The 26,159-nt window shown below is 42.3% G+C and overlaps 1 protein-coding gene across 1 annotated transcript; it reads left to right on the forward strand.

The window, feature by feature from the left end:
* Positions 1–876: 876 nt before the first annotated feature.
* LOC136886125 (hemolymph lipopolysaccharide-binding protein-like) lies at positions 877–23,473 on the forward strand. Its single transcript, XM_068230889.1, has 6 exons — positions 877–1,029; positions 5,097–5,222; positions 7,138–7,273; positions 9,677–9,787; positions 14,068–14,295; positions 23,328–23,473. Exons 1-6 carry the CDS (start codon positions 877–879, stop codon positions 23,471–23,473), a joined length of 900 nt encoding a protein of 299 aa, XP_068086990.1.
* The last annotated feature ends 2,686 nt before the right edge of the window (positions 23,474–26,159 follow it).

Here is a 26,159-nt window from a genome sequence, read left to right on the forward strand (position 1 = left end):
TCTGAGGTTTGTCGATGATATTTTATCTGAATCTGGAGAAATTGGCGAATGGTATGGACACAGTCTTGGAGGAGTACAAGATGTTCAAAGGAATGGAGTGCAGATTAGGAAAGGAATAAGTAAGGAGCAGACTGGCGCAAGCAAGAAAGTCGTACTTCTAACAATAATATAGGAATCATGGAGCATGGTATTGTACGGAAATGAAACATGGACGATAAAGAAAGAGAATAGAAGCTTTCGAAATGTGGTGCTATAGAAGATGAGTTGGATAGATTGACACAAGAATGAAGGGATACTGAATCGGATAGCCGAGAGAAGGACGATTTAACAAAATTTGATCAGAAGAAGAAGAAGAAGCTGGATGATCGGACATATCTTAAGACTCGCAGGTTTTGTTCAGTTGGTTTTTGAGGTAAATGTAGGTGGTAAAAACGGCAGCGGTAATCAAAGATTTTGCGTGGAATATTCGCTACCAAATTACACTTGCACCTCTTCCTGTCAATGTTTCACAAATCAAACTTCTCGGTCGCCCTCGTACCTACATCTTACTTCACAGACAAAGACGCTGCTGGTTTAGGGTACAAATAATGTGAGCCAAGCTCGAGAACTCATTAACAAAGCCACAAAGTTGTAAATTTAGGAAAGAATGCCGACACCGAGGGTTCAGGCCTACACAGTTTAAAGAGCCGCACATATTTTGCTACTGATAGAATCAAACCTAATGTTAAACTAATTAACTTAATATAGACTAAATGTAACTTTCCTAGTCACAGAATGAAAGAGTTTTGTTAAAATCTGCTCATTATTCGTAGTTTTTGTTACAGGCTCGCACAGTGAGTTTTTTTACGTGGTAAATCTCCTCTCGGTTATCGGAACATGACGGCAAAGGTTCTCAGAGGTATCGAGTCGGCCAACAAGCTGGCTGCTTTCAGCATGCGGGACTTTCTTAACACTCAAGTCAATGAAATAAATAGCAAGCCAGAGCTAAAGATACCACTATCAGAACTCGTAAGGATGTCGCTTCTCTTGGTGAGTGTTTGTTTATTTCTCTGTAGCTGATAACAAGGGGTCAAGGGAGAAGTGACGTCAGTCTTGGATTGGAAATTTAATACTACTACTAATAATAATAACAACCCGCCTCTTGGTCTTCATCGTTGAGGCTTTGAGGTATATACGCTGTGACACCGCGGTTATTCGGTTCGAGTCCCGTTGGTCGATAAGATGTTCACAATACGAATGTTGGCGGCATGCAATTTCTAATCACTAGATTGCGTGTCCAATGCCTGGATTAAATTGTAAACGTCTCCGCAGTGCTCATACGGAGTGAGGCCATATGACTCTGTTGCCTTTGATTCGACCGTCGGATGGAGATCTTCCGTCATAAGCAGCCAGCTTGGTGCTATTCGACACGACTAGGCTATGTGCCGGCACCGGGTTTCAGCCTCTCCTTCCTTACTATCATATCAGGTAATTCATTTCATCTCATTAACTTCTCTGATAAGTTTGACGTCAGAGGATATCCGGTCAAAAGAAAAAAGAACCCGCCACGACAGGTTCATCTCAACTCATACCCGACCTCGTAGTGAAACGGGACAAGTGTTGGACAAATAATCATAATAATAATAATAATAATAATAATAATAATAATAATAATAATAATATTAATAACGGCGAAAGTCCCCCGAGCAGGCCTTGTGCAGGTCTTATGGGCGATCTCCATGTCTCTGGGCATGCGGCTCCTACTTAAGGAGACGTGACAAACACCCGGGCCCCGATTAACCGAATAAGGTTTAAATCTCGACACGGCAGCTAATCGAACCCGGTACCCGTTGTACCAAAGCATTTCGCCATGGAGCTTGGTAATTTAAGGATGGAATATCTCTTTAGAGTAATGGAATTTTCATAGAATTTGAGTGGGATAATTTGTGATTGATGAATGTTCAAACAAGGGAACGTGAGTGTACTGTCAGTGTAGGAGATGTGTCTTTCAGCAGGCACCAAGCTATACAGTTAAGTGCGGTCTCTCCACCCGAGTAATAGAGGGACAATCCGTTATTAAGAGTACATTATTCCATGCATGTTCCACTTTTATCCTCCCGTCCCTTTGGACGCTCAGTCTACCGGAATAATTAGCATCACACTGGACAGAGTCCTAGTGCCGTATCCGTCATCGGACGTTGGCGATCTTACTTTTGCCGTTGGCTTAACCACAGTCGCTGGTTCCCCAGTCAAGACGTGCGGGGTCTCGCAGGACCCCTCTTCTCTCGATGTTCCCTTGCATATTTATTTGGAAGAGGGCGCCTCATGATATGACCAGAGTAGGGGAGCTTCATGATCTTAACAGCCCAACGCATTTCTACACATCCTGGTCAATACAGTAGACCCATATTTCAAACGCTCCTAATCTTTCCTCACAGTCCAGGACTCTACAGCACCGCGCTATCCTAAGCGCTCGTTGACGGCGATATTCTCAGTATCGGAGCTCCGTTGACCCACAGGGCCTTGGTCTTCTTTAAGTTCAGGTGTAGACCAAGGTTTTCACATGTCTCCACAACTTTCATCAAGATCTGCTGCACGTCATCAGTCTGTTTCCACAGCATTCTTTCCTCAAAGAATATGAGTACAAAGTGTGCTAAGAGGCCACAGAGCCAGGACTGTGATGGCGCTTAGGTCATGCAGGCATGACACTTAAATCTCTATCCCTGACAATTTCCATGTATAGAGTTAAGTGTGGTGATGTATTGCTAATCAAAATAATGTTTAAAATGTTCGTCTCCTTACTCTCAAGTCCTCCCAGCACGAAGTTTCCAACATAACACTGCTCTTTGTCGGACGCCACCCAGAGCAAATTGCGCTGTTCTCATCTAGATCTTTTCATGTTGTTCTTGAGTCAAGTAACCTGGTGAGTCTCTCGTACGCTGAATGGGTCTTGCCAGTGACTTATACGCCTCTGGCTTACATTCTTACTACAACTTCTAAATACACCCATAACCATATGAAGAGATCTGTAAAGATCACCTAGGTACTTGCAGTGACCCCCATGTGCTGCTTTCACAGCATCGAGGCAGTAATTAACATGCAAGAAAACAGTAACATTGCCTTGCGGGATCCACTCGTAATCTTAGTATAACCCGACAACGTCCCACCTATTCTAAGGCATTGAGTTTGCTTTCTGGAAATGTTGCCACCTATTCAGTTACACCTTGTCCGGTCCAAGGGCCGTCCCTTGCTTATTCTGCTCTCTCAATAGACTTTGATTAGGTCAATACCGATGCAGTCCATTTGGCCTCCTGAGTATAAAATATCTGCCATATCTTGCTTGAACCCTTCCTTAGTGGAATGACTTTTCCTAAACACAAATTTTCTTCTATCAGAACAGTTTGAAACATTGTGTGCAATGTAACAAGAAGGAATGCTTTGCTTATCTTACGTCCATCACATATCAAGCTGTCTGGCATAAAACTATCCCCTTTATATGTTTGTCACTTAGTCATTTGTAAACTGTGGATACTATAGCAACTCTGAATTAATTTCATATAGCAAACAGTGAAGTACAGTAAATGGGGAGGTGCTCCAAGGTAAATAAGTTGTTATGCCCAATATAGACACATTTAGAGAGGTGTATGGTGGAATCCTACAGGAAAACTTGTAGACATTGCCGGCATTTACGTTCACTGTTTCGATATTGCGGCCTCGTGAAGTTGACTATGCTGTTACCTGTGTGAAATGCCTTAAACCGTCAGATATTCTAGTTGTTTGACTTCCGGGACAATATGTCCCTAGCATCGATTTGACTGCTCCCTGGTGTTAAAAGCACTTTATCAGCCTGGGAGAGAAGTGGTATTTTGAAGTTGGGTAACCTATCGGCAGTAAGTTATTCTTTTAATCATTCAGAAGTTATCAAAACTGTGATCAATTCAATCAGCCCATCAAATGATATAATATCAAATTGATTATTCACTCAAAATGTATGAAAGTAAATCCTTCAGCAAACATCGGCTGATAGAGTTGTCTTGTAATGATTGACTTGTGTGTGTATTAAGGGAGAGGAGGCGGCGGATCAGGTTATTAACAAGGTATGGCCGAAATGTAATTATGTGAAAATTCTGCGTGTGAAACTCGGGAGGATTTAGAAATTTTAGTAAGCTTGTAACAGTTAGTGTGTCCGCATTTCCCTAAAATTTATGAAGGTCCCATCCTCTGTTGTTTGGTTCCACAAATACAGAGAGGATAACCAGGTATAACTAATTATGTAATACACTCCTTCTGCTTTAAGGGTCTGTGTAACGTACTTTACAGCCCCGACAACGGGCGTATTGTAAAATCATTGTGAACTAAAATTGGAGGTTCAAGCCCCGTCTAATGTAAAACTAGAAGCAACTGCTCCTACCGATTCTGAGTACCTTTTTTAAACCCAAATGTAAAGTGAACTTCTCGATTCGAGATCCGACCTAGGTAATGTGCTTTGGAAGCGACGGCTTCTTTTTGTGAATTATGTCTTTTCAAATTTGTAAAGGCAAGCCTGCGGGTCATCAGACTGTGATAGACGCAGATATGTTGTAAAGTATCAGAGATTTCGAGCTCCTCATTCTACATTTCAACTTGTTGGTTCACGTTCAGAGAAAATACAGTCCAGCCATTGTCCCTAACTACAGTGAGTTACTTGGACTAGTCGGGGCTGTAGTTTTCAAGGCTCCGTTATAGGAATATTGGCCACGACAGAGGAAAATGTATCAAGGGCCGTGAAATGGTAAGATCATTTAGCATGTACTTAGAACCAAGTTCATGAAGCTCTCGTCACAATAATTAACAAATACTTAGGAACATGTTAATAAATCCTGTCAGAATACTTAAAATTGTAAACGGAAGCGGACGATTAATTTACACAGTAAAATATTGCGGGATGTTTCCTTAACTGATAATCAAAGTTTCCAAGCGGGGCTGACGATCTAAGGTAATGTGTTTGTTTGACTGAGATGGATAGCGAATGAAGCTGAAATCAGTATGCTGCATTGAAGTACCATATTTTCTGTCATAACCTCATTTAGGCTGTAATTTTAGTCATAGTTAACTGTTGAACTCTGTACTTGTTCCAGGTTCTCTTGCCCCTGACGCTAGCAGTTTCACTGGCGAGCTCAGACCACTGTGCATCGTCTGTGGGCTCGAAGTTGGACCTGTCTGTGCATGGCCACAAGAACGCCAGTGGACATTGGATAATAACGGTACCGTGTATTATCAAATTCAGAGTTGTGTTTCCGTGTTGGATGGATAATATTGTATGTGATTAATACACGTAACTTAGTGCTGTGTATAATAAATATTTGCATGCACCATTCAAATTTCAACCAACTTTCAAACTACAGTACAGTTTGCGGATGTAATCTAATATGTCCTTGATATCATAGTGCATCAAACACTAACCTGCTTTGCATGTGCTAACCACTAACGGCTTAAGAAACTGGAGTAACTCATAGCAGACGTAATTACTCACGATCGTGGTGTTATTGCTGCGAAAAAATCCCGTGTTTAAAATAATATCTGCATGTTGATAATACGCTTGACCCAAGACAAGCAGCCAGCTACTTCGAGAGATCGTCACAGGAGGTGCTAGAACTTAGTCGTTAACTGAATTTATAATTCACAGACATTTCACACAGTTTGTCTTTGCGACAACAGCCTATGTTAATCCCGCACTGAACTTGTTAAATAATATAATAACGGTAACACACAGGTTGTGGGTTTATGGAAAATAAAGTAGAAACTAGACCTTTCCTTTAAGAAATCATTCCAGGAACATCGGTCTGGCTGGAAATATCTCGTAATGGTCCCCCCTGATTTACGATGAAGTCTGAAAAGTTTGTCCGACCCAGATGGAGACCCTGAGGAAAAAAAAAAAGAGCTCCGTGGAAGTGGAGACTGCCGCCGTCTTGGGTTTAATGAAGAAGTCCTGCCAATCGATATCTAGTGCAATATTGCCTTGAGCAGTAAGAATAAGCTCAGCCAGGTCATATCTACTGCTACAATGCCTGGAGCCGTACGAAGTAGTCCAGCCAGGTCATGTCTACTGCTACACTGCCTGGAGCCGTAAAAAGTAGTCCAGCCAGCTCATATCTACTGCTACACTGCCTGGAGCCGTACGAAGTAGCCCAGCCAGGCCATCTCTACTGCTACACTGCCTGGAGCCGTACGAAGTAGTCGAGCCAGGTCATATCTACTGCTACACTGCCTGGAGCCATAGGAAGTAGTCGAGCCAGGCCATATCTACTGCTACACTGCCTGGAGCCGTAAGAAGTAGTCGAGCCAGCTCATATCTACTGCTACACTGCCTGGAGCCGTACGAAGTAGTCCAGCCAGGTCATATCTACTGCTACACTGCCTGCAGCCGTAAGAAGTAGTCCAGCCAGGCCATCTCTACTGCTATAATGCCTGGAGCCATAGGAAGTAGTCCAGCCAGGTCATATCTACTGCTACACTGCCTGGAGCCGTAAGAAGTAGTCGAGCCAGGTCATATCTACTGCTGCACTGTCTGGAAACGCATCTACGACTTCGGTACCGTATTCCCGAACCGATCCCTGAATCTCTCCGTTATATTCACTCTGATATGTGATTGTGATTTCGTCCACTCCACTTCCTTTATCTCGAAACTATGGTCACTGAAGCCGGGCTTGGAGACATCAGAAGTCTCGTTTGATAAATGAATTTCTTTTTGGACATATTGTCTCTTTTTACAGCAGCAGAATGATGTCAAGAAATACCGAAATTCCGTGCTTTAAACATTCAGTTCTAAAACACACGAACAATTGTACCGAATTAAATGAAACTAGGATGTTTTAGTAATATCTAAGAATAACGAACAAACAGCATCTCTGGGAGTACGTTATAGGTTTTCCGTAAGTTACGGCTCCGATTGCCACTATATGGTGCGGCGAAACCCCGAGTAAAGCACCAATTGTGGTTGTGTGGTGTGGTAGTTGGGCATAATGGCATCTCATGTGACGTGCGAGGTAGGAAACAGGAATGTGAGAAGGAAGGGTTGTTTCAAATGGGTGCTTCATACTCACCTTGGAATTATAGTGGATTGTGAACTGAATGTGGGCTATAATTGTCTATGTCTTAAGAGTTTAATATTCGTTACAGGTTGATACGCGGCGATTGACATCGACGGAGAACCAATGGGAATTAGCCGTGAATGTCCACCAAGAAAGAAGATCATGTGATAGCAGTGAAGTTGAGCAGCTTGTTTCGGTGACTTCTGTACACCCACCAGTACACGGTAAGTCCAAGTGTTGTAGTTCCTGATCGTTGTCATAGAACTCTCATTCACACTCGGTGTTCCTTACCCCAAAGAAGTAGGACTGCAGTGTTTGTGGGTGGTATCTCCTCCGTGTCCAGGGGCAATCAGCTAGAGAACGTGCCTGCATCAGTCTCCTCCCTATTCGATATTGTCTACGGGACTAGGCGTTCTGAAATGCTTGAGAGGATTGGAATTACAGGGAACGAAGAGTAACACAAACTGCAGAGGTCAGCGAGCGAGGCAGGTGCGTGGTCTGCCTCTCCTTCAGTTAAATGTGTATATAGAGCAGGCAGTATTGGATATGGAGGAACGTCATTGTTGGAGGATGTCAAGGGCAGTTGAATGTAGTAGATAAGGTCAGGTGAAGCAAGTGATATAAGACTAGGAAATGCACTGATAAAGGAAGTGGAGGAATTTGGGTGGCTAAGAAGTACCATAACGAATTAAAGGAGAAACTATCCGTTCATTTACCGAAGAAGAATATTTGCTAAATATAACTGAAATATATATGAAACATTCTACTCAGCATAAATATACAATTCAGGCCGTCGTTTGCCGAAGTATTTGTCTGTAACGTTAGAGTCATGCTAAGTAGAGAAATAGAGTAGAGGCCTTTGAAATGTGGTGTTACAGAAGAATGCTTTTGGTAATAATGGGAACTCGTGTCCTTTTCCGAGGTTATGCAGTTCTTTGCAGCAGCACTCCTAATCGAGGTGATCATATTTAACTACCTACCTGCAGTCCTACCAACATTACATTTCTCAAAGTAGTGGGAAAAGCGTAGACCACGTGCTTTGCAAGTAATTGTGCTAACCGTAACTCTACGGAGTTTGAGGTGAGATTGGACGATCATAGCCCAAACAAAGAGCAGGTGACGGGAGGGAGATATGGGATAAGTATGAAAAAGTGTTTAGGCTGCTGACGGAGAACAGGAACAATGTACAGGGTGCGGTGAGAAGAGAAGTTCTGAAAGACAGATATGCTAATAGTTTAAGGGGGAGGAAACTGAGGGCAAAGGGATAAAGTCAAGGGCAGTTATCACTAGGGTATCCGTGAGCAACCGCTGGTAAACACAGAGGGATATAGGGGGAAATGAACTTGTTTCAGGAATGTGGGGGTAAGAGAAAAGGTGGTGAAGAGGGGGTGGAACAGGGTCACGAAGAGGAGGAAATGGAGGAGAAGGTATGGTCTGCAAACATCAGGGAAGACTGTTGAAACTAGTAGGGAAGCGGATATAATGAAGTAAGTGATGTCGAGACTCTGGTCATCGAGGACTCCATAGTTAGGTTCGGGGAGAAAGTGCACGGAGGAAAGGGAACCAAAGTAGAGGAATTACGTTAAGACAGAAGATGGGGAAAGGGTGTGGTAGTTTTCCATGTTGCTACGAACAACGTACGACATAGTGTGGGATCTGTTATGAAGTTGAATGGAGAGGAAATTATTATCAGTGGGACTTTAAATGAAACTACGGGGTATTTATGTGGGGGTACTGGGAGTGCGTGTGTTGTTTAGAAAGGATACGTGGCGGACCAGGCAGCGGAAGTGAAAGTACGTGGACATGGTGGTTATAAGATTCATATTTACCAGATATTGTATAAGGAATTGTTTCATGGTTGAGAAGTGACGTAATGGATGTCTTCCAAAACTGGAGTGTTTATTGTACAGATGAGATCAAATCGATAGCTGGGGGAGTATTTATACCGGCGGAAGAAGTATTTTTATGGTAAGGAAAAGTTAAAGATGAGAAACATTAAGTTCTAGGTATAGGGCTCATCTCTTTGCGGTGTACAGGTACGGATGAATTGAAGCAGACGCGGAAATATTTCACTAGGTAATCAGCGATGTGGGGAGCGTGGCATCAGTAGGCAATTTAGATCTGGCTGTCAAACTGAGTTTCCTTCTGGAATGAATGCCATGTGTGTAGGAGACCTAAATTATATCATGTCCGTTGCTATATGACTCTGCTTTGAAAATACAGTAATAATATAAAGTGTAAACAACTTATCTTTATTTGTCATCAAATCAAAATTAACCTCCTCCTTCTCAAAATCGTGATTGTTTTCAAAAGGACCTAAGTAAGGAATCTAACCTTTCTTCACTTTCATGAATGATACAACAAACCATATACACCTTTCTGGAGCGGCATTATCATGATGAGTAGTGTTTCAACTGGACAAAATAGAATCATTACAAGTAAGAGACACACGCACTATTTTAATAATCTTGGTACAGGCGATTTTTTGAACATAACCATAATCTGAAGTAGGTCTTGTCGCAGACCGTAAAATGATTCCATACGGATTTTATTTGCACAGTTTGGGATAGATTTTCAGGATTATTATTTATCAGAAATTGCATATTTCATGCGTATTTTTGTTCCAGTTACTTCGACGTCTCAATATATGAAGCCAGTCATACCTGCAACTACTACACCAGCTAGTACTACTACTACAGCTGCTACTACTACGAAACCAAGGTCCTGTCCTCATTCAGGTGAGTGATAAACTCTCAAGAAGTTAATCATGTTATCTATGAGTGGTGTACGAGAGACGAACGTACATGTGTTTCTTGGAGATTTGGATCTAGTTTGTTCAGATAGAAAAGTAAAGCTCATAATCGTTGTATTACACGTTCCACAGATAAAGTACTCACCCTGCAGTTACTGTGTAGGTGTTTGCTTGGAGCAGCAGTCTGCAGAACGAGTGCACGAGTAGAGAGAATATGATAAACTTGTTGTAGGAGGAGAAATGAGAGCGTCTTGGGACCCGGTGAGTGTTCCACATATCGCAGCGTACGGCACAGCGGCCCCACACGCGAGTCGATGATACTATCACGTAGAGGTTGTGGGTTCGACATCCCTCAAGGTGATTCCGTGGCTTCTCAGTTTTGCATGAGACAAATATCTGGATGTGCACATTTAGTAAGGCACCTTCCCGTTTATGGCTCTTTCCTACGGCACGCAGTCATTATATTATTATCTAAGATAGATTCACGATTTTGGGGAGGAAAGCAACTGGAAACTACTTCAATAAAACTACCAGGAATCCATACTTACCTTTTGTTTCCAGGTGAATTGCAATACGTACAAAATTTAGCAACCATCCTTACCAGTTCTTGCTGAACTCCGCATGACTCTCAGAGAAAGGCTCGTCTCCCTCCTCAACTAGTTCGGGGCGCTCTTGAGAGCTGCGAACAGTACACATTAGGATTGTAACCGTTCCTCGAATGGAGAATTCCACTTGTAGGGGTTTTTGACTGAAATAGGAAACAAAACCCCCGGGGGATCCACTGGAGAGAAAGGATGTCAGAACCACAGATTTAAAATTATCACTTAGTTTACAAAAAATGTTTTATCAGTGACATTTTTTCACACGAATAATTGAATAGTAAATAAGTCGAAAGCCTTACAACACCACCTGAAAACAAGTCGTCTTATATGTCTGACAAAAACAGAGGATAATATTTTACATTAAACGTTGCCAGGTTAAGTTTAATTCAATGACTTGCAATTTGTCAAAACCTGCGCTGCATAAATTTTATATTTGATAATTTTAGTTGGAGGCACAGCCTTCGTTATAACAAGAGAGAAAAACTGGTAAAATGCCAATAGCAGTTAATTAAAGAAAAAGTTTAACATTGATAAATACACCAAAGGCAGGAGGTAGCTAAGTGCCCTTTTGGTAGATTCGGTGACTAAATAATATTAACATTAAGAAAAACTCTGAATGGCACCGCCTTCATCAAAATGACAGAGTAAGACTATAAAATTGGGCGAGATGCCATAACAGTTAATTTACTGATTGCTTTTGTGATTAAACATATGTACTAAATAAAAAATATTTCGAGTTAAAGTAAATACCTACTAACCCTAGGAAAGAATTATACTAGTGATATAACAAAAAATAATAGCCGGTATATATGCGTGTTCGTTTGGCTGAGATTCTAAAACTTTGATCGTGTTTTTCTCAGAACATCATTTTCTGACTTAAGTCGTATGTGAACGATTCGATCGAAACTTGTAATTGCTACAACTTCTCCTTCATCATACGTTTCATTGAACATAACGTTAACGCGGATAACTGTTTGTGTCTCCCTATAGAGAATTACTCCTTTTGAAGACCCTAAAGTCACATGCACCCTATCGCAGAACCCTAAATGGTTACACACCAGTGACGCATGTCCCTCCATATTTCAATTTGAATTACACAAACATAAAGATGATCAATATTACGTATGAAAAGAATAATTATCAAGACATTTTTCTAAAATATTAAATCAAGAGACACGTGAATCTTGTGAATTTTTTAATATATAAAACTTGTTGAAGTTTGAATTATAGGTCATCCCTCTGTCAGTTATTCCATTCTTCCCTCGCGGTTCCCTGGGCACGTGGAGAACATGTGGAAGCTCTTTGTAGACCTTGAGGTAGACAGTGGTCAAGCAGAAGTTCTCCATTTATCTCTTGCGCTCGGTAACTCTTATTACTTTACTTGGTACAACTGCGGATGCCTTTCCGATGAGTGGCACAATATGTGCGGGTTCAGGACGTTCTAAGACGACATGACCTGGACTTTGTTCTCTTTCACAGTATTATTATAATTCGGTCTGAGAACGACGGTTCTTCCCAAGTGTGGATGCCGTTGATCAGTGCTGATGTTCTCAGTTTTACTGACTGTCATATGTGCTCCTGTTTTGTGTGAGTGCTCGTTTATTCTACACTAATGTATAACATGGATCTCGCAGGCCAACACAAAACAGCTGCATTTTGTGGCTAATCAAGACGTAATGAGGTAGAAATACTGATAAATGCAGTGTTGCCAACCGCTGAGATTTAACTTTTAAAATATAGTAAAATAATGTCTCGTGTAATTTAACCAAAAGTTGTACAAATGATGAAGTTAGTAATATGTCGTTCACTTTTAAGAAATCCAATGTGGACCACATTCTAGTGATTCTATTGATCGCAACTATTGGAAATACTGTACATAGTAGAAACTTTGCAGTTGGAGAAAAGCCCCTCTAATGAATGATTAATGTAGATCTAGGCGGCTCCAGAGTTATTAATAGTAAGCAAATGGAGGTGGCAACAAAACAGAGGAAATGCAACTAAATTCAAGAGGAAGTCATTAATACATAGTGCGTCTTGCGTTATGTCTTACTGCGCTTGAAGACAGTGCCGCATGTTTCGTACACATAACCGATCATCTTCAGGTAGCCATTTAGAGCAGTGGGAGAAGGCTGTCCGAGGAAAGGACACACATCCGACTCATAATTTGTTTTTATGTGTGATACCAATTTTTAGCATTACTTCTTGATAAAAATAAAGTAATTTACGGAGATCGATGAAATTTCTCCCGAGGACAGTTAGGAAACGTAACTCTCCAGAGAAGGGGCAATCCACGCGGACAGATGTCTCTATAAAAATCCAGAACCTGAACATAAATCAACAAGAATAGGAAATAATTATATTCTATACAATGTTAAAGAAATATCAACTGAAAGTTAAGAATGGAATGCATTGTCTTGGATTCTCTTCTTTTAAAACGAAATCTCCCAGTGGTTTTCGGCACCGCTTAATCATCACGACTTACCGCCACTTTGCCTCTCATTTGAGTGAAGGGCCTTAAATGATCGTGCTACTGCTGCCATAGTGCAATGTTTGAGTGGAAGAAGGAGCATGGACGTTGATATTACACGAGCTAAAGTTTACAGAAGGAAGTATGTTTAACTCTGAATCATTTCAGGAGCTGGATCGTTCGGAGTATTTTCGAGATGATTTAGCTGTCTTGGAAACAGCCATCTCTCTTCGTATTCCGGAGATGTGAAAAATGAATAATCAAGAACATCACCGTCGTATTTCCTGTACTTGGTCATGGATACTTAAATATGTGTGGCGCGTCTGAAAGTGCCCAAAGCAATGCATGCTGGACTGAACTTCACCCCCTGTTGATATAATTGCAAACATTCTAATTCATATCTTCATACAATTAGAGCAGGCGTGTGTAGGGATCATTGGTTTCAAGTCACATGGTAGCCAGTAGAATAAAACGTTATGGAAATCGTCAGGAATATCCGGCAACATAAAGAATCTAATATGTCCAATTTCCAATCCAAGTTACTCAGCTGAAAACCGGGCACTTTCAGACGCGCCACACATATTTAAGTATCCATGACCAAGTACAGGAAATACGACGGTGATGTTGTTGATTATTCATTTTTCACATCTCCGGAATACGAAGAGAGCTGGCTACTTCCAAGTCAGCTAAATCATCTCGAAAATACTCCACACGGTCCAGCTCCTGAAATGAGTTGCACAAATCAGTTTATCACGTAGATAGAAGCACTGGTCCGCCTGCTGGGCAAGATGCTTAAGGCGTCCCGTTGGTCGAAACAAGTTTCACCATCACAATGTTGGCCAGCCGGGTGGGAGAGGTGCTGGTAGATTGCGTACAAAAGCTTGGATTCATTACAAACCTCACCACATTGCTCATTTAGAGTGATGGCGAAGTTGAGCCATGAGCAAATCGCTTGCTGCTTTATGACCGAAGTAGGCTGCATGTCGGTACCGCGTTTCACCCCCTCCTTTTCCGCTATCGTAATTCGTGTCCTTCACTTCATCTTATCTCCTCTTCTCTACGCTACGGTGTCTCCTGATCATGTCATGCAACCAAGAGTAGGACAAATAATGAAGGATCGTCATTTTCACTCGTAGGATGGTCTAAAATCTAAAAGTGTGAACTAATTGTTAAATGTGATATTCTATCTGCCCACAGGTTACCGACTGTTTGAAGGTTTCAACTGTTATAAGACGTACAGTGGCTATAAGAGTTGGAGTGACGCCAGGGAGCAGTGCAAGAGAGACGGAGGCGATCTCATGGTATTGGAAAGTGAACGGGAGAGAAGCGAGGTGGTCCCTACAATGTACACGAGTGTGGGGTACTGGGACCCCTGGATGGGAGTTTACAAGCCCGAAGGTGAAGATCGTTGGGTCTCTGTGAAAGGTGAGTTCTCTCTAGCTCTCTTCTCCTCATGAATTACCGAATGTCGGACGGAAGACATTTGTCATATTAAACAACAGAAGCCGACATTTAGCTGTAGTTAGCGATGTCACTGGCTGACGACCACACCGTATTGCCTATAATCAGGGGAGGAATGAAGAAGTCCTGCCCTCAGTAGCCCAAGCGGTAGACCGCTGGCGTTCTGAGCCCAACTTGGCAGGTTCGATCCTCGCTCAGTTCGATGGTATGTCAGTCTTGTGACGGTAGATTTACTGGCACATAAAATAAACCCTGATGGATAAAATTCCGGCACGTTAGCGTCTCCCAAACCAAACGAATGTAGTTACTGGAACATTAAGTGAATAATATTACTTATTTCTAAATGAAGGTAAAGAGTCGTAAAGTGAGGGTATGAGGACATTCATCTGTCGGATGGGGACGTTAATCCTTGAGCAAACCTCTCGGTGCTCTTTGACAGGAGTAGGCTATGTGCCGCATCGAGGCGTGCAGGTTTATCACGGACGTCAACTAGAGAGTAGGACACACTGGGGTCGTGGTAGGGACATCATCATTATAGACTGCTGTAGCCTCGTTTAGTTCCACACCTCTTGTCTTTAAATAATTAGAAACTGAGTCCTGATCTCCTCTACTGTTCTTACCCTCGATGGCTGACTACGTTATTCTCGCAGGTAACCCATCATCCTCCATTCACCTTACGCGACCCCAACACCGGAGTACCGCTTCATCAATGGAGCTTATGCATCACTTAGAATTTATCTTCTCATTCTGGGTACCTTCCTGTCATTGTTCCCACCCGTTTTTTCTGGACTTCATTCTCGTTATCGCAATGTATATTACAACTAACGTATGGACGAGATATCCAGAGTCCTCCCAGCTTGCAATCCCACACAGCGAAGTTTTCCTGAAAACAGACCGTTCCATCCCAGAGCTCACTGCATTAATTTTGCAGCACGTTGCTTCCTGGCAGAAGTTCCAGTTTTGTATCTCCGACCTGACATTCAGTTCTCGAAACTTTCCTAACTAACAGACATGACTTTATTCTTGGCAATAAAAAAAAAGTAAAGACATCTCCGTACAGGCCACGAAGGCCCTGGGAGTGGTGGCAGGTAAAGACTTCCACTATTCGTAATCTCGGCACTTGATGGGGTAGAGTTGTTAGCTCTACGCCCGGCCGCCTTTGACTCCAAGAATTAACCTGGTACTCATTTTTGATGTAGGATGAGTGAACCTCAGGGCCATATGCACCTCCGGAAGTGGAAATCTAATTTCCTAAATTTTACGACTTTCTGACGTGGATTCGAACCCACGTCCTTCCGGGCGAACCGAGTACGCCTTTACCGCCTCGGCCAGGGAGCCCCTTTATTCTTGGTAATGCGAATATTAATGTCGGACTCACTGCACCTATTTTATTTTCCAAGAAATTAGACTGCAGGATTTCAGCTCTGTCTGCCATTAACACCAAAATGCTTACGATATTTCAGCATCCCTGGCGCTTTATACCTTCCAGTAGATGATCCTTGTAAACTATGAACAACAACATTGAAGATTGCAGCCATATCCCACCCCTGTAAGTACCTTGAATCAAGAACTCGTTCTACCATCAACTTTCAATGTCATCATAAGTGAGTTTTATTGCTCCCAATAATCTAGGCTTAATCCCATATTCTCCCAGTGTGGCTGACATCCTTCCCTGAAGTACTCTGTCATATGCCTTCTCTAGATCTACGAAACAAAAACAAAACATGCTATTCATATCATAGCACTTTTTACTTATGTGACGAATACTGAAGACCTGACCATGAAAACCCCTCTGAGGTCTGAAACCACACTGGTCTCATCCAACACAGCATAAGACATTTATTGGCTTCTCCCTCCAAAAATACTAGTGAATACCTTGCCCGGTGCACGAAGGAATCACCATCATCAGTGTCGTTGAAGTACCTTGATGGTTCTAGCAGTCCTCTTGCTTACAAATAGGTGCAATTACTGTTTTCGTCAAATCAGAAGGAACTTTACTAACTTTCCAGGCTCATTTTATTACTCTGTCGGCTTGGTGGTTCGCGACGTCAAGATGAATATTTCCTCTTATATTCCATCCACCTGTACCATTATCTGTTCGGAAGTACTATGAGTTTACCAGGTTAATCCAAAATGTTTTTTTTTTCCTTCCGTACATCACAAACTGCCCATCCTTTTTCAACGCTTGTTAAAAGCATTTGATTTCCTCCTGTCCCTTAATCGTTATCACCGCTTGCCGAAATATCATTATTTCCTAACTCTTCCTAACTCGCCCATTTCTACTTTATTTGTTATGTTTTCCCCATTACTGTGGGTTGATAGATTAATATCGAATACCATTTCCTTCACCTCTTTGCTTCCAAAGAATCCTGCACTGTCAAAACTAATTGGAAATCCTTTACTCCCGGAGGCTTGATTAAAATATTCTCAGCTCGGTAAATTATGTGAAGCAGGCTGCTCATCTACTTACACATAGTCCAAGTGAGAGTCTCTCCTCTGACAAGTTAGCGACCTACGGTTGATTTTATAGTCCTCGCCTCTTGAGCACAAGGAGGGCCATGACTCAGAATATGTCCGAGGTGCCCAATACTACTCCCGACTCAAGGAGGACCATGAGTCCGAGGTGCCCAATACTACTCCCGACTCAAGGAGGGACATGACTCAGAATATGTCCGAGGTGCCCAATACTACTCCCGACTCAAGGAGGGACATGACTCAGAGTATGTCCGAGGTGCCCAATACTACTCCCGACTCAAGGAGGGACATGACTCAGAATATGTCCGAGGTGCTCAATACTACTCCCGACTCAAGGAGGGACATGACTCAGAGTATGTCCGAGGTGCTCAATACTACTCCCGACTCTCAGTACAACTTACTCGTCCCCTCAGTCGTTTCCCATAGTTCAAGTACTAGGACGTGACTGCAGTCACTCACACGACAACAGTACCCTGTGGTCATGGTTGGACACGAAAGAGGTTCAACAACGAAGCAGCCGTCAAAAACGCCTTGGAAATATTTCTCACCATCAGACGGTCTATCACCTGGGAAACGGGTGCGAATGCTCCTGCATCGCGCAGAAGAAGTGAATTGCATTTAGTGATGCACATCCTATTTAATAAAAATTCCTCGTCATGGAGTTCTCGTTGTGAGAAATGTTACTACCAACTAGCCGGTACAGGGTGTTTCTTGATCATCAACACACTCATGTGCGACGAAAAGTATTACAGGTAAAGCTCGTAGACAAACAGCCCGAGTGAATTAGTATGTGTCGCTTCCTGTTTAAATGTACCGCCTGTCGTCATATTTTATTGTTCTCTTTTTCACACACACTACCAATCACCAGCAGCTGTCAGTTACTCCGATCTCTATTTATAGTTGACGTTGTGTTTTACCGATTTCTTACTAAACATTTCCTTATTTTCTCTGAATCACTTGAAGTAATTCGTGAGGCAGGGCCCAGAAACTTGCTTAGAACATCCATATTTCCATTTTCACGGCTAGAATGTACTTTTCGGTACTCTCTCAGATGATCTCGAAAACAATATTTGTATATAAGTATAACGAACGGTTTTGAATGATGAAGACCGTACGTAAATGCTGTCTCTGTTTCAGGATATATATCGCCGTGAATTACCTAGAAGGATACGCGTGTCACCATTATCACCGTGATTGATATTACTGAGCAGAGCCAGAGCAGGAATGTCTTTACTTTGACACGTGAAAATGTTTGAGGAGCCCTCGCAGACTTTAACAGTTCTCACAAGCAGCAAGCAACAACTTCTAGATTGCCAGATTACCATGTCTCATTTACATCATAGCCAGAACTTTATATTCCTCCAATATGATGATTTATCTCCGTCACAAATGCAGAAACGCAGTCATGTGTTTTGTCGCAGATTTTCTCATTTCTGATTGGTAGAATGTGTGGCCTTGTCCTTACTCTTTGCACTCAGAGACGATGAACAATTCCGGTGGGGATGAAAGAGCACTTGTTTGGTCATCACATCCTCCTGAGACACATAGGAGGTCATATCTACTCTCTGGTGGGGCCACACAATTTTACAGCCGGATGGCCTCCCTGATATGGGATATGTGTCTCTATTGTGTGAGCTGAATACTTTCTTGCGAGGACAAAACGGAAACCAGATTTTGAGAAGTACCGAATGCATCTCACAGTGGACAAAGACCAAGTGTTCGTAAACCTCCGCTGAGAAACTCCTTGGTGTGTTTTGTACTTGAGTTTTTTAAATTATTGATGTAAATAAGGTATTCATATCTTCAGACCATCTGAATTAGGATTCCTCGGTCTCAAGAAGTGCACAACACCTTGCAAATATATGGATCATTTTGTTCAGCAAATGTCTACAAAGCGGAGTAATCTCCGAGGACTGGAGGGAATTTAGAATAAAGACATGATATAAAGGAAAGGACAAGCCGATAAACCAATCTCATAACGAGGGATTGCTCTGGAGTATAATATCAGAAGGACAAACGAACTTCACTGACCATCAAATATAAGAGTATCAATTCAGATTAAGAAGTAAACGATCACCTTCGCAGGCTATAAAATGTCTACAAGAAGACATCTGGGCGGCTAAGACACCCCAAAGGCCAATACTGTACAGTCTTCACATTCGACATGTGGGACAGGAACAGTATGGACCCCATGACAGAAGACAAGGCAATTGTAAAACTCATAGTAAACTCCTATCACAAAGCAATATAGCGATAAACGACGGGATAAGTATATCAAAAGAAATCCTTCAAACAAATTGAGTAATTCAAGGTGACCCAGTTAGTCCCCTCCTGTTTAACATTGCCACATCTGACGCAGAAAATACATTGAAAATCTGAAATCGGTGTCGCTCTATATGTATCCTCATGACATGGTCCTAGGTTCGCAAACCGATAATGACCTTAAAGAAGCCTTAAACAAACTGAACATTTGAGCTGAAAACAACAAATTCGTCATAAACCTGGAAAAAGTATACATATGGTTTTTCGAAGAGGGGCAGGTTACCGACCGAAGACAAGATCTTACTAGGAACAAATACTTAGGACTAACTCTAGAGACATCGGGAACGTCATACAGCATCCACATCAGGGAAAGAGCGATAAGAGCTATGACTCTGTTCAGCGCTAAAATAGTACCAATTATCACGTACGACTTGGAACTGATCTGGGAATTTCTAGAGACAATAGAAAAAGTAAAAGTCCGCTTCCTAAAATGAGCCCTCGGAATTGCCAAAAAGCGCCCTCAAGGCTTGCGTATGAACCTGCAAGAGAAACCTCCTTCAATGAGGACTTGAGATGTCACTTAATGCTGCCATCAACGAGACAAGAAAATAATTATTGACCCGCCGACGAGACAAGCCATGATTGATAGAGGATGGACAAAAGGAAACCACAACGTGCGATCTGCACTGACAAGCCTGGCGATACGTGGATACCACCACAGAATATGCAAGAATACGAAATACCATGAACCCAACAAGGACTCTTCGTGTAGTTTGTGTGACAAATAATACTTCTCCTGTTGCAAGAATCGCAAGGGAAACCTACTACATTATACCTGAGAATAAACACCCACACTTCCCTATGTGCATTTGTATGCTCTTATTAATTAATTAATTAAAAGTGACCACATGTCTCGTCGTGAATGTATAATAGATACGTAGTGTTCCTAACTTCGTCGTAATCGCCAAGAACTCAATGGTGTCTCTCTGTACTCGAACGTGAACAGTAATTTACAAATTGAGATGCTAACACTTCAGAGACATAGAATGAAAGTTGTGTGGCAATGTCATCCATATCCCTGCTAACGACTACGGAACCTCCTGAACCTCAGACCAAGTAGTGACATCGTCGATAGTAAGACGACCAAAGCCAACTTCGCTGTTCTAATAATCTCTGCGATTTTATCCCGGAAATGTTTTCTTCTGAACAGATGACGTCTAGACGTGAACCGCGGTGTCTTCACTTGACCTCAGGTTAACTAATCGGTACATATGTACTTGCTCTCTTCACCTTCACATCATCGACTCCCGAAGCAGTTTCTACTTTCTGGTGCGCTTGAATTTTCATATTTTTTGTGATATTTGAAGCCATCTCCTTCCCGTTTCTTCTCAGTTATAATGAAAGAAAGTGCTCGAATTTGTTGTGAATCTCACTGTGCTCTCTTTTCAGCTTCCTTATTGCAGCTACTACAATCTCCGTTTCTCTTTGAGTCTGCGACTTGCACGTTTCGGATCACTGTATTCCCTGCAGCCACCAACAAGTACAGTCTGACACTATCACTCCACTGGGGGTGATATTTGCACTGTGCCTTTGTGTATTTCGTTCATCGCAATTATGATTCTCATCGCTGCACTTAGGCTGACTTTTGGGTGGTTCACTGGTTTGTACTGACTTTAGATATGTTTGTGTCTGTTATAAAATGTGCACTACGGGTGACAGATCGGGATGGGCATAGTTTCGTCAGTGGGCGTGCTCAATGAAAGCAGAAAAATTACAGATGGGAAGGAACCTCTTAGAAAGCCATCGCATGAAGGACTCTTGTTTATCTCTGATGTTACTCAGTGGAACACAGGATGGCACGTTACGATATCCAGGTGCTACCAGCACGCCAAGTGCTAGAGGTCGGTGGCTGTGAGGATACCTTGGCCAGATCTTTCATGTATTAAATCCCTATTTTGTTTGTCATTCAGGACGATATTGAAATAATGAGAATGTTTCCACAGTTATAGACAGACGCTCATTTCTGCGAAGTGATTGCCTCGTGTGATGATGTGCACAGCTACAACGGCACTTCTGTTGCCTTACACAAAGTTACTGAGGAAACGGGAATCATTGGCACCAGTTACACATTACAAGATCTCGAACTGTTAAGTGTTAAATACTATCTCTCAGTGAATGGATCATTTGCACTATGCGAACCATGTTATCTCCATAGTATGTATTAAACACTATTAACATACATACATACATACATACATACATTATCATTATAGACTGTTATGCCTTTCAGCGTTCAGTACTTCCAGGGGTAACGACTATCTGTCTTTTGTTTCATAAATACATTAACATGTGTGGTTCTTATTTCCAATTACTTGTCGTACAGCACTAGTCGTTTATAATGTTGTGAGTTTCTGACAGCACGGCGCGATTCTTACTAAGTGGACATTTTAGGTCAACAGATGTATAAAAAGGCAGTGCCACAACTTCTTCAGACGACAGTGCTCCAGGCATAGTGGATTTGATCTTGGTTTGAGGAGCATCAGCATGTACTTCAACTTCTTCTCTGGCCTATTCAATCACTCGAACCACTGTGGTGCGTTATAGCGACAAGACTTCATCGTCTCTGAGGCAGCTTGATCAATATTTCATGTCGGCATTTGTTACTTATTACTATTTTTAATTACTGGAATGTGGTATGGTGGTATTTGTATTTTATGAGGAACTAAAATTGGGCAGCCATCCACTAATGGAGCAAAAGAATGAAAAGTTCTGACACTTCGAGAGATGAAGGTATCGGCTAAAGAAAGGGAAGGGGGAGATGAAAGTCTCCTCAGGTATCGAAAATGTAATAACGCCGTGGTCGGACAAGAACGAGAGTTAACCAAGGATAGATGAAAGTGAGGAGCCTGACAAAATTATGTGGAAGTAATGCCAGGACTCAGCTAACTTCCCCACGGTCACTAAGTCACGCTCCAAAATGAAGAGCTCATTGGGCGCATTTTGTTATCCCCTTACGATTGGCATTGAATACCATGGATGTATTCTATGGTCTCTACGCACGGGGTCGTACTTATCGGGAAAATAAAACAACAATGTTGTCGCAACCCCAAGACACACGAATAAGAATTACGAAACTTGAAAATGTTGAAAATATACCGAAAGCGATGACTGTGTCTTATAAGGGACAGACTATTTATTAATAGAATTGTAAGAATAAGTACATCAAATCAGAATTGAAATACCGCGGTGCGTAATGATAGGGAATACAATTCAATATAGAAGAGCGGAACAGAATGTGGAAATGCACGTAATAGAGTCCAGGTGCAGGAAGAAGTTGACTGGCAGCACACGGCGTATCGACATGAAGTACCAGCTTCGTAACATCAAAGTTATCGGATTGAAAACTGGAGCACGAGATAACATCCAAGACTTCTTTATAAATTTCCACAAAGTGCTTCAGCTGCCTGTGAAAAGCGTACATAAAATTGACATTGCTCCAATTCGTGGATCTGTGAACATATTCCGATCTCATTTACACGGACCTGGTTGACTTCATGATAGCAATATGTAATACCAGTTTGACGAACCGCTCACGTGGTAAGTTGTTGCCATCAATAGAAATTATTTTTAGAATAAGATTACTGGTGGCTTAACAGTGCAGTCAAGTAGATCAGTGAATATTGTTTTAATAGGAATACCACTGGGAGACCATCCTCTATTAACACCAATGAGAAGCGGTCCGGCACTTCTAAAAATTGAAGGTACCGGAAAGATAGAGAAGCCCCACGACGGTCGTGATTATGAAAGACTCCCAAGGCCATCGGTGTCGGACTAGAACAAGTGTTGACCCAGAGAGGTCGCACAAGAAAGATAAGAGAGAGGAGCCTGATAAGAATTTAGTGGGGAAAATGCCAGGCTCAGCTAGAGGAACCGTGGTCGTCAAACCACGGTCTCAAGTGAGATCCAGTGGTTGACCTTTTAGTGTCCTCTTACGACAAACAGGGGATAACGTCGATGCTCTTCTAACTCCCAAATCCACTGGGGGTCCTGAAGGCTGAGGTTCGAATCCCGCTCTATACTGGGTTGATATTTTCATCCAGAAATGCGCGTGTTGTCAGGAAGTCCATCTGGCCGTAAATCTGAGGCGAAAACCAAAATGAGCCTGGGGTGTTCCAGTGACCTCGGAAATAAATGGGATAACCTGAAGAAAGATAAAGTGTTATGGATCGAGTGTACGACACTTATGTCCTGTGTTTCAGATGAGTCTGCTCTCAGCAGTTGGTGGTATCCTGGTGAACCGGATAACAGTGCTGGTAGGAAGTGCGCCGTTGCTTACGAGACAGGTCTGCTGGCGAACACCGATTGTGCACAACTCCAGCCCTTCATCTGCGAGATCCCGCTGTGAACATGTACAGTGTTGGTGTACAATAAAGATACTTGTTAATAAGTCGTGAAGTTCTTTCCCCTGTTTCAACACTAACTACAGGGAAACTTTACAGAACAGCGAGGTCATCAGTCGTGTATGTTCTAAGTTCCTCTAAAAACAATAAGGTAATCAGACATCAAATAATCTACCTTTCCTTAAAAAAATCAAGGTCATCGGACATGTAATGTTCTACATTCCCTCAAAAGATACAAGGTCACCAGACATGTACTATTCTGCCTTCCTTTAAAAACAGCAAGGTCATCAGATATGTAATGTTCTGCCTTCCTTTAAAAACAACAAGGTCACCAGACATGACATGTTCTATATTCCGTTAGAAACAACAATGTCATGAGACATGTAATTTTCTACCTTCGCTTAAAAACAAAAAGGCCATCAGACATGTGATGTTCTATATTATGTTAGAAACAACAAGGTCATGGGACATCTAAAGTTCTTCCATCCCTTAAATACAACAATGTCATCAGGCATGCAATTATCTACGTCCCTTAAAAACAACAAGGTCATCACACACATAATGTTCTTCCTTCCTTTAAAACAACAAGGTCACTAGACACGTAATTTTTAGCCTTCCCTTAAAACGACAAAGTTATGAGACATGTAATCTTCTACCTTCCCTTAAAAACAACAAGGTCATCAGAAATGTAATGCTCTACCAACCTTTAAAAACAACATGGTCACCAGACACATGATGTTCTACCTTCCCTGAAACTCAGTAAGGTCATCAGACACGTAACGTTCAGCTTTCCCTTAAAACAACAAAGTTATGAGACATGTTATCGGTTACCTTCTTTTAAAAATACAAGACCATCTGGCATATGTATTGGGCATTGAGGTTTCACGCCATTGTTGATAGAAGTGTGCAACTGCGGTTTTCTCTACTGTCTCTCGACTCGTTCGACACTTTACTCAGGGACCGTCATCATTCTGGAGCTCAAATGTAGAGCTGACAGTTTACGTACAGCGATGGAACGACTGCGAACAGAGCGGCATTCAGTAAAGATCTCCATGATTTTGAACGTAATATACGAACCGGAAAACGCATGAGGGACATGAAGTCCCCGCAATCCCCCCTGTTTTATGGTGAAAATACCACCAGGTACCGTTCTGAGACATTCCCAGGTAAAAATAAAACACGGCGACTAAGTGCTACTGCCGAGGAGCAGCCCCCTGAATTGTGATCCACGGCAGACCGTCACACACGTCAAGAAACCTCGCTCATCGAAGGCCCGCAAAAGTCTCCCATTATCCATCCCTACAGGCAGCTTTCAGAGGCCATTTGTTGGGCATAATCTTTACCTGGCTTGGCAATTGGAATCCCAGTGCCCTTACGCCATATGCTGTTGATCAGTCACTCAAATGGTTATGATTTTGTACGGCCCAGGAGACGCTTTGCTGCACTCCTCAAGTCCATCTCCATGAAGGGCGCCTGAGATGGTGTGCCACAACCTCGCGCTTTATAGCCAAAACTGAACATACCTGCCGAAAGTGACGGGAGATGGAGATGAGTAGGTGAATTGTGTACTCCGACGATACGCGGGAGTTCTGCCCACACTTGCGATGATGGAGAATGTGCCGTCACGGAAGACACATACTATACCTGCCATCTCGAATCCTTTAGGCCGTAGGTGTTTAATTGCTATATGTTTGGTCATCTGACTAATTGCGAGAGATGCCGGAGGATGAAACACTTGTTTGCTCTGCCGCAGTTGCAATTCCCATTGTAAGAAATCCAGCGTTGTTTTCAACAGACCCGCAATCACTTGGCGTTTGGAAAATTACGGCCAGTTTTCCCATGAGGCAGGCCGTGTTTCGACACTTCGGACTGTCTTTGTTATCGCCAAATGGTCACGATCCATTTGCTATGGTGATGTTATCTGAGTTTGCGTTACATTGAAGAGCTAGAGAAAGAACGCAACTGGAAAGTTCTCCAGTGTAACTACGGGGGATCCAAGACGAATTACGTACTTCAGGTTTCAAGTCAAAAGTAGCACAACCTAAATTCAGCAAATTGCCTAATCATTTGCTTGCATCACTGAAATCTGCAGGACTCCCAAAGTGAGGGCTCTTCAATGATGAAAAAGATGAAATTATTTTACTTTTCTACTTAAAACTAAGTTAGAACTGTTGGTCTTGTCATTCCGTTTTCCTGCCACTTACTGACTCAGTTGGTTCCATGGAGCCTTGAGGAACCTGAGGAAGCCTTTCCTTGACCTTCAGGTAGACAGTGGTCATGCGGGAGAATTATATTTCCTTTTTGGGTTGATGTGTTTAGGCTTGAGTAAGCCGGTGCTGAGATGCACAGTTCCACTGACTGAACTCTCGCAATGTTCTCGTTAGAAGAATTTTGTACCGTCTTTTTGACGTTGAACATTGCTGGGTTTAGGATGGTTCTCTATCATTAAGCTGACAGACTTCCACTTTGCAGCTTTGCTACAGCCTCTTGAGCTTCTGCGGGGCAATGTACGTCTGACACTAAAAGGACACTCATCAATTTTTATTGGCATAGCAATAGTCAAATGGCAGAATTAACGGCCTCGTTGTGTCACACCCCCTGTGGGTGGAGGCGATTGATAACAACCAAGTTAATCCTACCTTTCGTAAGAGACGACTAAAAGGAGCCCTAGAGGTTCTTGATTTGGGATCG

Source organism: Anabrus simplex, chromosome X (genome assembly GCF_040414725.1).
Source record: "Anabrus simplex isolate iqAnaSimp1 chromosome X, ASM4041472v1, whole genome shotgun sequence".
In the NCBI taxonomy this organism is placed as follows: Eukaryota; Metazoa; Arthropoda; class Insecta; order Orthoptera; family Tettigoniidae; genus Anabrus; species Anabrus simplex.

What these genes read in the sequence shown, in the direction of transcription:
- LOC136886125 (XM_068230889.1), top strand. Translation starts at nt 877, where the DNA reads ATGACGGCAAAGGTTCTCAGAGGTATCGAGTCGGCCAACAAGCTGGCT. An exon ending in GTGGACATTGGATAATAACG is followed by an intron (nt 5,223 to 7,137) that starts GTACCGTGTATT and finishes TATTCGTTACAG; the next exon opens with GTTGATACGCGGCGATTGAC. An exon ending in AAGGTCCTGTCCTCATTCAG is followed by an intron (nt 9,788 to 14,067) that starts GTGAGTGATAAA and finishes ATCTGCCCACAG; the next exon opens with GTTACCGACTGTTTGAAGGT.